At 36.3% G+C, this 17865-nt stretch overlaps 1 protein-coding gene across 6 annotated transcripts in view; it reads right to left on the bottom strand.

Moving 5' to 3' along the window:
• The window catches only part of PHKB (phosphorylase kinase regulatory subunit beta), a 304253-nt gene that overhangs the window by 16323 nt on the left and 270065 nt on the right, over positions 1–17865 (bottom strand). For all 6 annotated transcript variants that reach the window (XM_088027349.1, XM_088027348.1, XM_088027350.1 and 3 more), the window contains 4 exons: positions 17626–17683; positions 15397–15487; positions 12335–12537; positions 1213–1347 (listed from right to left, as the gene is read on the bottom strand). In XM_088027349.1, coding sequence (XP_087883475.1) covers positions 1213–1347; positions 12335–12537; positions 15397–15487; positions 17626–17683 — 487 coding nt within the window. The remainder of the gene's footprint in view (positions 1–1212; positions 1348–12334; positions 12538–15396; positions 15488–17625; positions 17684–17865) is intronic.

The raw sequence follows: 17865 nt of genomic DNA, 5'->3' as shown, positions 1-17865 counted from the left end.
TGTGACCCCGAGGGTCCTGAGACCACACTGTCCCAGTGAGGGTTCCACCTCCCACTTAGCCACTGGAGTGACGTTCCTCAGCAGAGCCAACTTCTAAAAGTCCCGATTTTGTGCTCCGCTGCTCTATCACTTGACAGAAGCGGCCAATGGAGGCCCCCTCCCCCGCCGTCTATCCTCCCGAATATCACCTCAGATTCACTTCTCCGCATGTCCTACCTTCCAGAAAGTGGTCGCTTTTCTGTTCAGAGAGTTGCTGCTATTCTTTTCTTCGATCTCCTGTTGACTTTGTAGGTGTTCAGAATGGTTTAATCCCTACCTAGCTGAATTCCTGGCACCAGAGGAAATTTAGGTCTCCTACTCCTCCGCCATCTTGCTCCTGCCCCCTCAGATTTACTTTTGTAGAAGACTTCTTTTCTAGGCATATAACTATACCACCTTAGAAAATACCAGGCAGGGCGCCTGGGTGTCTCAGTTGGTTAAGGGACTGCCTTGGGCTCAGGTCATGATCCTGGAGTACTAGGATCGAGTCCCACATCAGGCTCCCAGCTCAAGTGGGGAGCCTACTTCTCCCTCTGACCCTCTCCCCTCTCATGCTATTTCTCTCTCTAATAAATAAATAAATGAAATCTTAAAAAAAAAATATCAGGCATACAAATAGTGCTAATAAATGCTTGCCTAAATAATTATATTAAAACTTTCTGTAACAAAATATTCTTCAATTTGATGCATTCCACAAGTATTTGTTTTGCTCTTATTCTAAGCTTAGCACAAGTTAAGTCTATGAAATGGTTTAGCCCTGAGTAAGTTTATAGTCTACTTAGGGAGACAGAGTAATAGGCAACTTATTCAAATAATGTTACCAAACTCATATCTTTATGCCAAAATGTTGGGAGGAGATGGTAATTGCTACAAAGATTCAGAAAGAGAACTGACCAACATGGTATGAAGTTTTACATTCTGTACAATAATAAAAATTAAGAAACACTGATAAAGTATACCTGAAAACAGTGTAAAATAAAATCAACACAAAACCACAAATGAAGATAGACATTTTGATTCGTATCTTTGTGTGCACTGTCTACTGTAGGGTGACCTCTGATACTTTGCTGCATTTTATTTCTTATTACTATCTTATTAATTTCATATATATCAAAGTATGATATAAATCTATATAGCCAGAGTGTTCTATAGGTAACAACGGGTCTTCATTACCCTCCATTCTTTTGAGGCTGGAGAATATCCAACAGAAGCTGTTTAACTTCACTCGGTGACAGCTGATACAAGTCTCTGGCTGGCTTGTCTCCACCACGGATCTGTAATTCATATTTCATAGCATGGATGATCCACCTGAAACAAAAGAGGAGAAGCATGAATCAATAACTCTTCAAATAAAACCACCTTGTTCTTCTCACAGCCATGCCCTTAATAGCACTGACCCATTGAAAGGAGAATGAAGAAAAAGCCATCTGAATTTTCTGAACCATTGATATAATTACTTCCATCAAGATTACATGACATGATTGATTCTTAAAAAAGAGGTCTGCTCTTGCACATGCAGTTAGGTAGTAAACATGAAAATAGGTAAGGACTTACGTTCTTCTTAAATGAGATTCTACCAATTTGGTATGAAAGTATACTGTGTACAATAGCTGCTACGCTATTATTTTCATAATACTAGATATATGAAAAAAATAAGTAGGATAAAAACAGTTCATTGGAATTGGAAATGGGCTGAGATATGCTATTACATAAATGCTCCTTTCCCAGGAAGGACAAGCACTTACACCTATTTCCTTTACTTTGCAGTCATTCCCTTGTCATTGGAGGGGACAGAGAAGTATCTGCCTTTGAGATACAAGGACACAGTTAGTTATAACAATCATATGAGTATATTAGAGAATGTACTTTAACCAATAGATTTCAGAAGAATCTCCTTTACAGATGCTGTTCATGTACCTATTCTTAAAGAATCTATTCTTTAATACATAAATGCTGTCCATAAAATAATTACTTTTATTGCAGAAGAAGCTTTAATATAATTACTTAGGCAACTGGAGTACTACTTGTGTGCCTTGTATTTTCCAAGGTAAAATATTTGATTATTTTATATGTAAATTATTTCACTTTTTAATTTAAGAAGTTTTTAATAAGTATTTTTACACTTTCATCTCATTTCTTTCATTTACTGTATTCTGAGGAAAGAACTTAGATAAACTAGTTATGCAAACCAAAGAAAACAATGGAAATAATACCGTGCCTTAGGGGACCAGAACTCTACACACCATTAGGAAGATCTAGGGAATTAGCTTTACACAGCAGATTCCCAAGCTTTATCCTTAAATCCTTCGGTGAACACTGAATAACAAACAGAGACAGTGCAGCTCAGCAACTAGAAAGAATGTGCCTTCATTCACCCATGATACTTTGTCTCCCAAAGGGAAGCTGTGTAGCCACTGGGAGAAACATCTAGTTACAGCAGTGAAGATTTAAAGTGCCTAAGTTACTGCACTCAAATATGTCATTATCTTTGTCCTGATACACTTTGAAAGACAACCTACAAGGCTATTGCAGGTACAGAGGATGAGAAAGTTGGGTGGAAATAATCAAAAGATTAAAGTCCTTCTTTCTGCCAAGGCTGCTTTGCAAAACAACACTGATGCATCCTCATGGGATACCTTTAATGTCTCTCAGAGGAAAAGAATAAGAAAAGTGTGAAGCCTTCCCAGCTGAGCCCAGGTGATATAAGCCTTGTGTATGTCCCTGCCTGCTGGGCCAACCCACAGGCCACAAGGCAAATGTCCCTGTTCTATGACTGCTCCATTCTCACTGCCATCTGCTAAAGCAACTCAGTTCTTTTTCCTATCCTCTGCCATATTCTTTGTTGTCATTTCTGGAAGTTAGGAATTTAGTCTACCAGTTAATTGCTCTGAGATGCATGAGAGATAAACAAGGACAGAACATAATAATTTAATATATTATTATTACTACTATTACTGTTGATAGTACATAATAAATATTTAATAGCTGCTCACTGGTAAGAATAAAGATGACAAAAAAGCATTTGCAAACAATAAAATAAACTAAACAAGAGAACATATGACTGAATTAAGATTTATTTTTATTTCTCTAATTGGTTGAAAAGAAAAGCTGGACTAAAACTATGTTATTGTCAAAGACTAGAATATCTTTACTTCTTCATCCTCATTAGTATGAACTGTATTTAGTCAAAATGTTATATCAGCTTAAAAGCCACAAGGATATAGTTACTTTGGATGCTTTGATGTTAAAGTTGCTTATAAAATTAGCTGCTAAAATAACATTTCAGTTATAATAAACTGCTCCATGGACCTCTCTTTAAATAAAAAAAAATATGTTTTTAATTTTACAGGTTATAATTGTCCTCTATTATTTTCTTTCTTTATTTAACATTTAACATTTACATTTGAGGCAACTTAATATAAAAGAAAGAACATCAAATTAAAAATCTAAAGACTGCCTTTTGGTCTCAACAAGTCACCAAGTCAATAGCATGAAAAGAAAAGTAGGGGTTAGGGGTCCTATTCTGGACATAACAAAATGAAGAGACATAACAAATGCCACATGTGGGCCTTGTTTGGGATCCTAATTTTTTTTTTAAGTTCTTTTGGGGACAACCACAGAAATCTGAATAAGAACTGGGTATTAGGTGATATGAAGGAATTACTGCTAATTTTGTTGGGTGTGGTAATGGTACTGGGATTATTGAGAAAATGTCCTTTTTAAGATATATATACTTATTAAATATTGAGGAGTAAAAGCAAAAATGTCTGGAATTTGCTGTATAATCTACAGACAAAAAAAAAGATGAAGCAAATATAGCAAATATAAATTGCTAACAATTGCCTACACCCATTTAAATAATGGGCACATGGGTATTTACCAAATTATTCTATTATTAAACATCTAAATTTTTTATGATGAAAAGCAAAAACAATAAAGATAGGCTTAAATGTCAATTCTGTCACCAACTGTGTCCCACTGGCAAATTATTTTTCAAATGGGAATATTACTATTACTTGTTCAGCTCATTTTATGGAATTATTTTGAGGAACAAATAAGACAATGTATGTTAAAAGCTTTTGAAATTACAGAGTCATAAAAAATGTTAGCAAACTCCTTTTATTTGACCTCTGAGATTCAGGTTGGAGAAAGGTAATACAATTTTTACACTGAATGAAGTCTTGGAGTTACTTAAGCGAGGGCCAAATCCACTTCAGGAGGTGTCCCCTTCTAAAATAAGTAACTTTAAAAATTTTAAAAACACTAACTTTCTAAAGTCCTCCAAAATTTGAGTTATTAAAACTGAACATTATTTATCACATTTAACTTTTAAAATCTTTAGTACCATAAATAAAGATAGCTGGAGATCTAAAAATTTCCCTCAGGTTTTTTCCTTCTGTTCACAAAATCTCAGCAGTTCTGTGAGCCAAATTATAGAAAACATCGTACTCAACAGTCACCAAAGAAAGAAGGTGACTGTTTTTCATACATTCTAGCACAAATGAATATAACTTATCTGTCAGATTATTAAAATACATTTATTCATTCAAAAATGTTGGCCAAACTAATCTTTTTAGCTCGGAATTCTTCAAAGGACTAAAAAACCAGCAAAAGTCTTAGACATAAAATACTATACAGCAGTCAGAGACAGAGAATGTAAATTACCAAGTGAGAAACACAGTTAAAAAAATTCAAAGACATTTAATCCATTTTTAGAACTACTAATACAAAAGGGCATTAATTCCTTTGCATGAGAATATCTCACTTCCTACCCTCATTCCCGCTGACAAAGTCATCAAATCTGATTTGACAATTTCGATGTAAAAGCAGTTAATGCAAAATAGGGAAAGAAAAAGCAAGCAAGCAAATGTGGAAGGTCAAAAGAATTAAGGTTATTCTTGGACCACATCCATATAGATTCAGTCTGTCTAAAGAACCAGGGACATGCTCTACTTGCCAATAAGCAAATGAGAAAGTGGCAGATACACACGACTGACCAGATCAACCTTCATGTGTATCAAGGTTTGACTTGAGGACAATGAATTCCTCAGCACTGCTGAGAAAGTATGAAAAGGTGGAGTAGTATTCCTATATAGTCCTAGGGATAACCTTATCCTTCTAAAAACTCTCTTGTTGTGAGGTTAGTAAGCATATTGTGTACATATTAGTATTTTTCTTTCCAACATGCCCCAATCAAGGAGTGAAATACACAATAAAGTACACGGAAATCTGACATCACTGGTAAACCAGGACAGCTGACATTTTCTGAAAACATGCCTCTGATTCAAAGCAACTTTAAAAATAATTATTTTGAGCCAATTTGAAGATACTAAGAAGTGTTTGCCAAGTTTGCTGTTAAACAAGTGAATGTATAACTCTGCAAGCATTTACTAAGCCATATAAGAGGAGATGGGAAAATCGCGCAGGAAGGGACTTTTTTGCTTGATTCGTATTAATACAGAGAGGGTGATAATTTGATAAGGCAAACTGAGCTTCCTGTCTGGTAAATGGAGAACAATGACTCACTCACTCTACCCCTGAAATAATCAGAATAGAGGTAGGAGAGCTCTATCATCTCACTTCCTCACCTCGTATCAAATGTCAAAAACAAAGACCTTTAAGTGAGTATCAAGCCATGCTAATGAACTCAGACCTCTAATTACCTTCTCTTTTCCTTTACTTCACAAGCAATGTTACAGGCTAGTACCTATGGCCTTCTCTAAGCATCAGATGTGTGATCCACAGACCCAGTTGTGGGCATCAGAAGACAAGACATGTCTGAAGCATAATTGCTTACAGAGGATGTCCTGGCAGTATGAAAAGCAGAGATAAAAAAGGCCTGATAACATATTTCCTCAGGGGTGATCTCCCACTAAAGCCTGACTGACAGGCCTAGAGCAGAAAGCAGTTGATTGGAGGTCTTTACAGTAATGGGCCTGTCAGGAACTTGATCTATTTCAACATGAAAGCTGGAGCACAAATCAATAATGAGACAGCAAATCAAATCATTATCAGACTAGAATACCATTCCTGTGAGCAGGTTAATTTTGTTCACAGGAGTGCCTGATAGCAGTAATGTTGAGAAACTGCACTGGCAGAATTAACCTTGGAAAAAAGAGAAAAGAAACATGGTAGCATTGATTTAAAGCAACTGAGGCAGCGGGTGATGTAAATAAATAAATTTAAAAAACCCAAAAACCTCAGAGAGAAAGGTTAAAACAGAGAGATAAAAGCACACATAGTGCGGAGGAACTCTGGGTAAAGGTACCACGACTAAAACAAACGTTCTTATTTCTTATGTCCATTCAGCCTAGTGAATGTTGGCATTTCAGGAGGAATATGGTATTAAAAGCTGACTGAACTATCAATCTCTTTATTCATAATCAACAAGAGAAACAATAGGAAAAAGATATGAATGAGTCTGAAATGCTTTAATTAACCTATGAAGAAGTAAAAAACTAATGTTTTCTCTAACACTCCCCCTTTCTTTTAAAATCATGCTGCAATCACTGTAATACACAAAGGGGTGATTTAGAGGGGAAACAAGTTCAACAGTTTATAAGAAATCTGACATTCAAGGACCCTATAAATGAATACTTTGCTCATCATTAAACAAATTAAAACCTTCTAGGGACTAACTTAAGGTAAATTCTTGTAAAGAAACATATAAGTATGTTTCTGCAGCTGGCAGTAAACTAACATGGAAGGAAGCCTCATTTAGGGAGCTGAGATCTGAGTAAAATTGATTAAGGATAAAGTGCAATAAAAATATATTAAAAAGATACAAAAATATCTTTTTCCTTTTCAGTGGGACACTATCACAAGCCCCACACACATGATAATTGTACTTCTCTAAAGTTGTCTGATATCCCTAGACTAGAACCAAGGTTCCAAAATCTTTGTTAATGTGGTCGAAGAGCACTATGGGCACAGGTATAAGGGGATTTTAGAAGGTTTGCCAAGTATTTCATGAGGGACGATCAAGTGATGGAGGGGTGAGACCATGTTACATGGCAGCAGAATATCCAAAAGGGATTTTGAGTTAAGGTTTTGCATGAAATGCTTGGGGATCACTGCATTGGGTTCTCAAGGAGAAACAACCGTGGCAGAAAGGGATACCTCTAGGGTGAACATATCTTGTGGGAGCAGAGGGTCTTTGCAAGCCTAGGACTGGAAGATGAGAGAGAGAGAGAGAGAGAGAGAGAGAATGTGTGTTGGATGGGAGAGGTTCCTCCTTCTTGGGATTTCTGACATGTATAAAGATACATACTCCAAAAGCCACATAATAGAGGACCTCAAATTACTGAATGTCAAGGCAATACTGTTGAAGCTTTACAAAACATCTTCACATTCCTTATCCAGAATCCTCACAATCCAATAAGGAAGACCAAGCAAGGATAGCTTCCCTATTTTATAGACAAGAGAGCTGGAATAGGGGCTGGGGAAACATGAACACTGGAGAAATTCACTCTAGGTTCAAATCCTGGTTTGTGGTCTTATGACCTTGGGCAAGTTACTTTGCTAAATTGTCACAGTATTTTATACATTTCTTGCAGTGTACAAGGAGCTAATTTAGAATCAGTTCCAAATCATCTCCATTGGTTTGGTCTCATGGTGAATAGAGGGGCAAAATCTCACGTCTTATGTTAACTTCTAACTATTCAGCCTCCTTGGTGTGCCTTGCACTGCATAGTGCTAAACACTACCAATGCCAGATTAAAGGGGTGATACACAAAAGACGAAAACCATCTGGAGCCAATGCACATCATAGTTGTTACATGAATACTTGAATACAAAATGGGTCATAAGTTGAAATCATGTAGAAGAGACCTTAAAGGTCATAAGGTTTTAGGAAAACAGCAATGTTTCCCTGAGAAAACAGCAACTGTTTACATAAGTGAAAACATACATAAAGTGCTTAGGATCAAAGAACAAGAACTTTGGAGTCAGGCAGAATTTGGGTTTGAATCCCACTTTGACATACTGGTTTGACTAAGACAGGTCACCTAAGCTTTCTGAATCTTGGTTTGTTGATTTTAAAATGGGGGTACTAGTGCCTACCTCAAAGTTGTTGAATTGATTAAATCAGATAATATATGTGAAGTATTTTAGCATATTACATAGTATATAATAGGCATTCAATAAATCATATTTGTGGTTATGTTGGAAGAGGAGGAGGAAAGAGTTTATCATAGTGAACTTCTGAGTGCAATAACTATGTTATTCATATCCATATCCCCTAAGATCCTTATTGGGAATGCTGTTTAGAGAGGTACCATGATAAGGTAACTTGTATCATACTGATGTGATTAACTGTACCACTCTATTAATAAATGAAGGGAGAAGAGTGCTATATCCTTCTACCTTCTACATGTATAAGTGGATTTTCATATAAACAAGACCCTGTTTAACTTGATAATTTCCTGAAGGACATGACTTGTCCAAATGAACTGCATTTATCAAAAGTAAAAGAGTCCTTAATCATAGGAAACAAACTGAGGGTTGCTGCAGGGGAGGGGGGTGGGGGGGATGGGGTAACTGGATGATGGACATTAAGGAGGGCACGTGGTGTAATGAGCACTGGGTGTTATATGCAACTGATGAATCACTAAACTCTATCTCTGAAACTAATAATACACTATATGTTAATTAATTGGATTTAAATTAAAAAATAGAAGAAAAATTAAAGAAAGGAAGTAATTTTTAAAAAAGTAAAAGAGTCCTTTATTTCTTTATCTAATGAGCACAGAGACATGCTATCATTTGTTTTTCCTAGATTCCCCATCACTGGCTCAAGCAAGCTATCTGAACCTGCTTATAACCTATATATTAAACAATCTGTCAAACTATATTGAACATCTTTTGTGAGCAAGACCCTGACACAGACAGGAAGATAAGATGTAGTCCCTATCCTTAGCAGAAGTAAACTTCTCAAATAAATTATACCTTATTAAAAAAACAGACTTCTCTCCAACTGAAAATGTACCAGTATTTAGAGCTAAATCTGTGAGCCCCACGTGAGAGGAAAATATATATTAATATACACATTAATGAGCTGGGCTGGGACATTGTTAATACTCACAATGGAAATATAATGCCACGATTAATTCCAGGGTGAGTTTCAGGATAATGAATAATTAAAATTTCATGGCAAATCTTCATTAGGAGGTTTTCTGCTATCGTTAAATACTAAGTTACATGCTGCTGTCCTGACATTTTTATTCTGGGTGGCACAGTTTAAGGAAAAAAAAGTATATTATTTCTCATGGAAGGCATTGAACATACAGAGTAGCAGATACAGAAACAGGAAGAAAAGTATTTTTAGAATAAATTAAACATATTCCATTTCCATGAAGAGAAATTTCAGGTCAGATTTGAATTCAAAAAAGAAAATTCCAATGGATTTTTGGAAGAACATAAATTAGCCTAAAATGCTGAATAAGCAGTAAAGGAAAAACTACTACAGGCTGAAAAACATAACATTGGAAGTAAAATTCTGGGAAGCTGTTAACTTTTACTCTAAGACTTTGTTTAAACCTCTGTAAGGATGACTATCACTTAAAGAGGCTCTCTGAATAGAACATTTATTATAAAGAATGTGCTTTGGAAGAGTTATAACCTTTGCTTCTCAGTCAGGTTCAGAGAAATACCTGAGCCTGGGACAACAGAGTACTTTTAATACCCTGTGTGGATACAGAGAATCACATTTCCTTTCATTTACAAACAACTTACATGAAAGACCCATTTTTGTATCCTTATATGTAGTCAAGGGGTTGGAGTTAAAAATATTAGAGCAAGCAGAATGAACAAATCAGGGTATGATTCAAAGTTCTTATAATTGATTTGGAATACCTCTAAATCTTCAAAAGGAACAATTTTAAGGGGTAAAAATTAAGGTCAAGTTCTATGCTGAGTGAATTCAATTCTTGATCAAAAGAAAGGGGGGGAAAAGATTGAGAAATTCACCTGAAATATACTATAATTGAAATCAGGCCAACAGTTTAAAAATAGTAACTTCAAATGCAAAACTTTAAATAAAACTGAAAAATATAACTTATAAGTGGAAATCTCCTAGAGAAAATAACTAACACCAATTTTATGTTTATTTTTCAGATATTTTCCCATACATACATTATATATATATATATATGTATAGTATTATTATTGTTCTTTTATTAAAAAATAGAACAATACATTTGCAACTTAGTTATTTTTTCACTTAATTTATCTTGGATATTTATAAATGTCAGTATAGACTTTTTCTTGTTACTTGTAATGGCTGAACAGCATTTTACTGTCTGGCTATAATAATTTATTTAAACTATTATATCCTGCTGATGGATATCTAGGTTGTTCCCAAGGTTTCATTATTTCAAACACTGCTGAAATGAAGACTGCTATAAAACATGTCTAAATTCCTAGAATGAGAATTGTTGAAACAAGAGGTATGCAGATACTGCCAAATAAGCATCTAGTTTTTTTATATGTAATTTTTTGAAGGAAAAACTGGGTAATCGTTTTTCATAAAGTTTTTCATACTCGTGCAAAATTAAAACTAAGAAATGAGAGGGAAATCAATCCAACACAAAGAAAGGAAAAAAATAACAAAAAGAAAGCATGGTAAACAGAAAACAAAATGGTAGGAATGATTAAGTCAAAATAGAAATGGCACAAATACAAAATACATATTTCTATGAAAAGATAATCTCAAAAATAAATACAGCATAGATGCTGAATATAAAAGATATATCTATACTAAATGAAAAAAGAACATTAAAGGTAAAGAGAGAGAAGACAGTATATTAAGCTAATAATGACAGAAGAAAGCAGGCATGGGAATAATATCAGACAAAATGATTTGGTATATTTTATGCATTGTAATGGTATCATGGTTATGTTTTTAAAAAGTCCTCATCTCTTAGAGATACACACTCAAGTATTTACAGAGGAGATATGATGGATTCGCTTTAAACCTGGAGGGGGTTTGGGTGGAGTAAGTAATTGGGAGGGTATGAGTGAAATAAGATTGGCCATAGGATGATATTGTTGAAGCTGAGTGAAAGTATGGGCACAGAGGCTTTATTATACTAGTTGCTATAATTTTGTAGATGTTTGAAATTAAAAAAAATATTTTTAAATGAATTCAAGTAGAAAATAAATGACACAAAAGAAGATATATTGTTAAAATTATAAAGTAACATGGACAAAAAAACTTTAAAATATACAAAACAAAACTGGAAAAAAATGCAAGGAGGAGACAAATCCATAATTAAAGTGAGAAATTTTTAAGACTTTTTACCAAAAATTGAGGATCAAGTGGAACAGAAATAGTAAAGATACTAATGATCCAATTATATTACCAGCACGCTATACACTTATTCATACTCACACATTCACATATATTTGTGCCTGACAGTCTCCACATTCTTTTTAAACACTAGGGGAATACCCCCCCAAATTGGCCATTTATTAGATTACTCTATATTCCTCAGTACTGTTTGATTCTCATAGTTAGGATATATTCATGTATGTGATAATAAAAAAAAAATTAAAGAAAAGAAATATTTATACTTTGGTTGTGGTAGGTTTTTAAAACATATTCTCTCATTCCATCTCACATAAAACAATGAGCCTGGTATGAAAGTGAGGCTGGAGAGGTTCAGTCATTTATCCCAGGTCACTAAAGTGGTTAAGTGGCAGCCAGGACTTACACTCAGTTCTGCTGAATACCAGAGCCTGGTCAGCCTGCCTGACCATGCTGCCTCACAAAATTCTCAATTAAGAAGATTCAAGATCACCAGACCCTTACTTTTAATTTCTCCTTCAAACAGAACACTTAAGATTTTAATGATTAAAAATCAGATTCTGGTAGAAAATGGATGCAGTAGAATATTCTGAAAAGGACAAAAATTTTTACTTCAGTGTGTCTTCCTGATACCCAGTTTTACTGAAAATCATTCTTCTCTTAAGGCTTATCCATTTTATTTACAGGAATTTTTACAAGTATTAATGCTTAGTGGTATTTTTTGTTTTTTGTTTTTTAAACATGATGCAGTTGTTTAAATCCTTGGAGTTTGATTTCATCAGAGAACAGTGTTACTTCATTATGTCTAACATGGAAATTAAAAAAACAGGAAGATTCTTTCAGGCCACAGGTATTTATTTCTTCACACCACCAGATGTTGCCTCTATTACTCTGGGTAAAGATGTGCTTTCCTAGATACCCACCAGGCCTGGGGCAGGCCATGTCTGTTGGAGGACAACTCTTTATGCAAATGCAAAGCACTTTACTCACCCAATTCGTATTTTCAGCATGCCACTGAATAACTCAGGGTTATTGGAGATGATCCAGCCAATATGGATGACCAGTTCTTGCTGAATGACCGCCTCCCTCTCATCATGGGTATTACACTTGTAATAGATGATGTTCTTAATCACTCTTGGAGACAAAGGATTAGAGATAACCTCTTCTTCATGCCCAAAGGCACCCAGAGTTACCTATAAGTGGCAGAATTTTATTGCAAAAATTTCCTAGCAACTAAAAGATAAGAGAAAAAAATTCAAGGCTCAGGATGACTGGCAGGCTGAAATTACTCTACGAGAGCTAGGGAATTAGGTAGAATCACTGCTCCTGCTATTTATTAAAATGGCTTTCAAAGCATGACTCCCACTGGGGTTCATGATGGTTCACAGTCTGGTCTAAAATATAAGGGCAGGTAAGGGCCCCAGGTAGGGAGGTGAAGGTGAGTGGATAAAAGTAGGGAAGGAATATAAATAACTATTAAGAGAAAATTATTCTGAATGACTTTAGTACTAGAAACTCTCCAGAGAAACCAAAATACATTGGATAGTTTTACTTTACTGCACAGTCTACACAATTTAGTATTTGAGAGTGTATTTTTCACTTCTTTTATAGTTTCTCATGTGGAACTTTTGTTCTTTAACAACACTATAACCTTTTCAAAGGCAGATGCAAGGTCATAGAGTTCCAGTGTAGCCCCCACTTATCTCAGCATAGCGCTAGGCACCTAGTAAGTATTAAGATACTTGTTGATCTATCTCTCACCTGTGGAGGGGGATAAATGAGGCTGCCCACAGGCCTAGGAAATGAGAAAGCACAGAGGGAAATGACAACAAAAACTCAAAGAGGAGAGTGCTGCTGAAACTAGTAAGAGGAATACTCTGCATCTCTCTCCTCTATCCTTGGCATCTTGCCTCCCAGAAAAGTCTGCACCCCCCTTTCCTCCCGATTACCCCTCTCCCTCTCTCTTCTATGGACAGTGCACAATTATAAGAGGCAGGAAAATGAAGAGCATATCAAAGGGCCCTTGTGTTTTCTGAGATGAGGGGAGAGAGCAGAACATGAAGTCTTTTGCCCCAACTTTGTGATGAAGTGAAAACTGACAACTGCTAGTTTATTGTATCACAAGTGGTACCAACCAGTTTGTCCAAGTACGATTACTTTTATTAAAATGTCAGTGTGTAAAGAAGAAAACAAACAGAAGGCACATGACCGCCTCTGGAAGTGATGATGACTAAACCACTATTTCATTCCAGAGAGCTTGAGGTGATCTGAAAGTGCTTTGTAGAAACAGTATTAACTTCAGTTCTCAGGGCAGCATTTCATAAATGAGTGAATAAACTTTGAATGCTCCATCCTCATTTCTTTTTTGTAAAGGGGTAAGATGCAGTCAGTGAAGGGACTTCATGCACCTGAAATGGAGTTGTCAGCCCACCAGGCTTACTCAGCTCTGTAAATGATTCCCTGAGAGATGTGCTGATCTGGCAGGCAATGATCCAGCCACAGCCTCAGGACAGGCTCCAAGGCCTCTAGGATATGGGGAGCAGAGTCTCAGGATCACAGGCTGTGAGTCCCCTCCATATAATGCACAGAATGGACATGACTAAACTTAACCCACCCCTCTCCAGTGTCAGGTGCCATGACCTCAAAGATCTCTAAAACCTCATATACTCATATGTAGTAGAATTAACTATATTTTCAGATATACCACAGGGGCCTAAAATCCAAGGAAAGATAATTTCCCAAAGCCCATTTAGTTTCTCTCAGAGGTGACTCGGTCCAGGGCAACAATACGAGACTGTGGCTGGAGGTAAGGACTGTGGTGAGGAAGGGCAATGGATAAGGTACTTCCTGTACCTTGGTCTATGTAGCTGATGAATGAGGATGAAAATTCTACCTCTTAATTTGGAGAAAACAGAGAAAATAACATATGTGAAAAGTGATTTAACTTTTTCTCAGGAGTTTTTAATTAGTACATTTTTTTCATTGTTAATAAATACTACAAGATAAAATAACTTACTATTCTAACATTTCAAGCTGGATGGATGTCAAGATGAAATAATTACAATTTTAATGAATTAAGAGCCCTGAAATATGATCAATGGGCTGATGCTATTAAGGAGGGTTAGAGTATTTCATATTATTAAAGCTTATTATATCCCTAGGTCAACTGTCAGGAAAGCATGATAAAGCACACATATTCCCAAAGAAGAGAAAACAAGCAAACAGGTTTTCATTCCAACCAGATGATGATTCAGCCAGGTAATTAGAGCTTATGGAAAACGAAACAAAAAATGAGCAGCCACATCCCACTCTGCATACCCACATGCACAGGCTCAATTCAAGCCACATTCATCAAGTGCCTACTCCAAGCCAGACGCCATGCTGAGACAGGTGCTGGATAAGACCGGGGCCCTGACTTCCAGGGTTTCACAGCCTACCCTGGGGTAGAGAGACACACTTTGAAATGAACTGGGATCCAGGGCAGATTGTGAGAAGTGTCACAGGCCTGTTATGAACCCAGTGGAGAGAGGGACCACTGCTACCTGGAGACGGCTGTGAGGAGGAGCTAACAAGAGCTGGTCCTTGTGGGAGGGGAGCAGCTACAGGGAGAGGTGGCCTAAAGGGTTAAAGATCTGGGGAGTCAAAGCATTTCTAAGGGTGAGAAGAATTTCATGTTGAATACAAGGAAAAATGTGCCCTTCACTATTCACCTATCTTTGCCCTGCCTATCCTAAACCTGTCTGGAGTACTTTAGTTGGTATTATTCCATTTTCTGCATCAGCATCTTCACTGATCTCAACACAGGAGTTGAAAATCATAGCTCTAAGGTACAGCAGGAAAAAGGGGTAGTCTACTTAGTAACTGTGCATCTTTAAGACTAGGTTTTGCTTCTGTAGGAGCCTTCTGTAGAAATGCCCCTATAGTATATCTGTTATACTGTTAATATGGTTGAGAGGCCTAGGACACTGAGGCTTGCCAGATTTAAAAGCAAGAGTCCTATCCAGAAGTTTTTGTGATGTGACTGAGTGAGAGTCTGAAAATCAGATACTTACCTGTTTGCCCTGCACTAAAACATTAGTAATGGATGGGGCCAGGCTGTCCACTACTTTACTTAAAAGACTTGCTGCACAGCGTACAACCGACCTGGGGGCAAAGAAGAGAGCACGCCAGAGGTTGACAAATCCAAAAGATGATGAATGAATGGGGCCCTTGATGGGGGAGATTGAAAAATGTGCACAATTAGGTCCTTACATAATAATTTGGAGGAAATACTGAGCCTAAGACACTGGACCTCATATCTGAAGTCTCCCAGACTGTAGGACCATCCAGAATTAGGGAGGGATCCCTTATCCTCACCTCTGCTACCACAATTATTCATGCCATTATCAATTTAAAAAGAAAGAAAAAGGAGCCTAACCATCCCTTTGATGGGGAGCAGAGTAGGAGGAGGAATTAAGTATTCTGATTTTGCATTAAAAAATTCATTATTAAGTCTGTCACCGGTAAATGTCATCTATTCTTATAACCACTTTGAATCATGTTTCTTTTGGTGCCTAGATAACCAAATTCCTGGATTTGGGGACTCGCTTAGTACTCAATTTTAGGAAGTGATATAATGAAATACCAGCATTTGTTTTTTCTTGATAGAGCCAGAATGTTGGAGGAAGGAATTCACACAGCTATTTTTACATTTCTGAAAAAGTCTCAGATTCTAGAGGGAACAGATTTTTTTTTAAAGCATGGCACATGCAATACATAAGACATTTTTTTCCCTCAAAAGTAAAATTCATGTGGAACTTTTAGAGGAAGAAAATAAAATGAAAATGTAGGTTTAAAACTGTTTTCCTATATTTCAGGATATCCATGGAAGCTGACTTATAAAAAGTATCCCTTAATCCTAACATAGATGGACTAGTAGAAAATTAAGTCAATAACTGGTAAAGTTAGTGAAACAAACACCTTCTACTTTTAGAGAAGCTTTCACCCACACACTTTAAGACCAAAAGACATACTTAACCCTCAGAATGCAAATAAGCCCACACATTTCAAGCAGCTTGAATTTTTCCACATTCTGTGTATGTTACCTGTTTCCCATGTACCAGAAAAGTAGTAATGTGTGGGGCTATAGAGGAAGAAAATTTCTGGGTAAAGGCAGCCCCGTAGCGTACCGCCAACCTGAGTGTGCCAGTGGAAAGCCATAAAAGGGAAAATACAGTAAATAAACTTCCAGGAGTTTATACTTTTAAAACATAAGAGTCAGCACTCTAAATACCTGCTAGTTAATGCTTTATCTAAAATCCAAGTTCAATAACATAAAGTAAAAACAGGTTCACTTAGCAAAAAATTAGACTATAGACCACATTTGAAACATACTGGCTGAAAAGCAACATCTATTGCCTTGCATGCTTTACTGTGCTGAGAATTTACAGTGCAAACTTGAGGTTTAGCCAGAGGATTATTATATTACTTCTTCTGGGTTGGAATGATATATTTACTATAAATCAGAGTTGAAATACTGCTAAGAGATTGTCTTGTCAAATCCCCTTATTTAAGAGATTAGAAACCTGAGGCTCATTGAGGTTAAGAGGGCTGGAGATTTTTTTTTCAAAATGAGATAATAATGGGTCATTTAAAAAATACTTGTACTCTTACTTTCAAAATGTTAGATTCTGCTAGTAAAATGGCTAGAATTGCTTCAAAATACAGAGGGCTATGCATTTAGGCATACCTACCCCATTGTGAACTGAAACAATTTTATCTCAACTTGCTCTATTTTTTTTTCAACCCCGGGGAGACTACTTCTGCAGAATATATTAGTTATTTTACATGGAGCAACCACAATCACTGGGATTCATTCAACTTAAGTGGTGAGAGAACTCCCTTCTATTATTTTTGCTTATGATTAAATGAACCATTGGTCTCTTTTCATGGCCTTCTATAATAACAGAACAGATTTCCTGAATACAAAGTAGAACCTAAAGCACCTTGCCGGGACAGAGGAGGTGCAGTGTAGGAAAGAGTCATTAGCATATCATTCCAGTGAATACTCTCTCCAGGTTCTATTCCTATGGAGGTCCTTATTCCCAGACATTATTTTTAGTATCTTGGGAGAGCCACAATACAATGGAATGTAGAAAGTAGACAGAATCACGGCTGTAACCTTGGAGTTTAAAAGTAAAAATTAGGATAAATAACCGTCTTTAAGATTGGCCATTATCTTTATGCCTTTAAATATGACAACACAAAAAATAAAACACAGTGACAAAGACACTAATACGAACCAAAGCTTTTTGCTGCCAGCTCTTCTATAGACTCTCTCAATGTGATCAGAAACGGTACCTAGACATTGGATAATAGAGTCTTTGTTGAAAAAAAAAACCCTTTTAATTAAATGCATAACATTTATTCTCTTTTAAAAAACCACTCTTGAATTCCATTTTGTTCCACTAGAGTTAATACACCCACACCCATTAGTCTTCTGAACTACCTGACATATTTAAACATGTAACCCAATAAATAGT

This window comes from Eumetopias jubatus, unplaced genomic scaffold, assembly GCF_037043125.1.
Source record: "Eumetopias jubatus isolate StellerSeaLion01/CBP00866 unplaced genomic scaffold, mEumJub1_p1.0 scaffold_10, whole genome shotgun sequence".
NCBI classification, from domain to species: Eukaryota; Metazoa; Chordata; class Mammalia; order Carnivora; family Otariidae; genus Eumetopias; species Eumetopias jubatus.
Note: the sequence above shows the minus strand (reverse complement) of the source record. Positions and strands in the feature narration are given on the sequence as shown.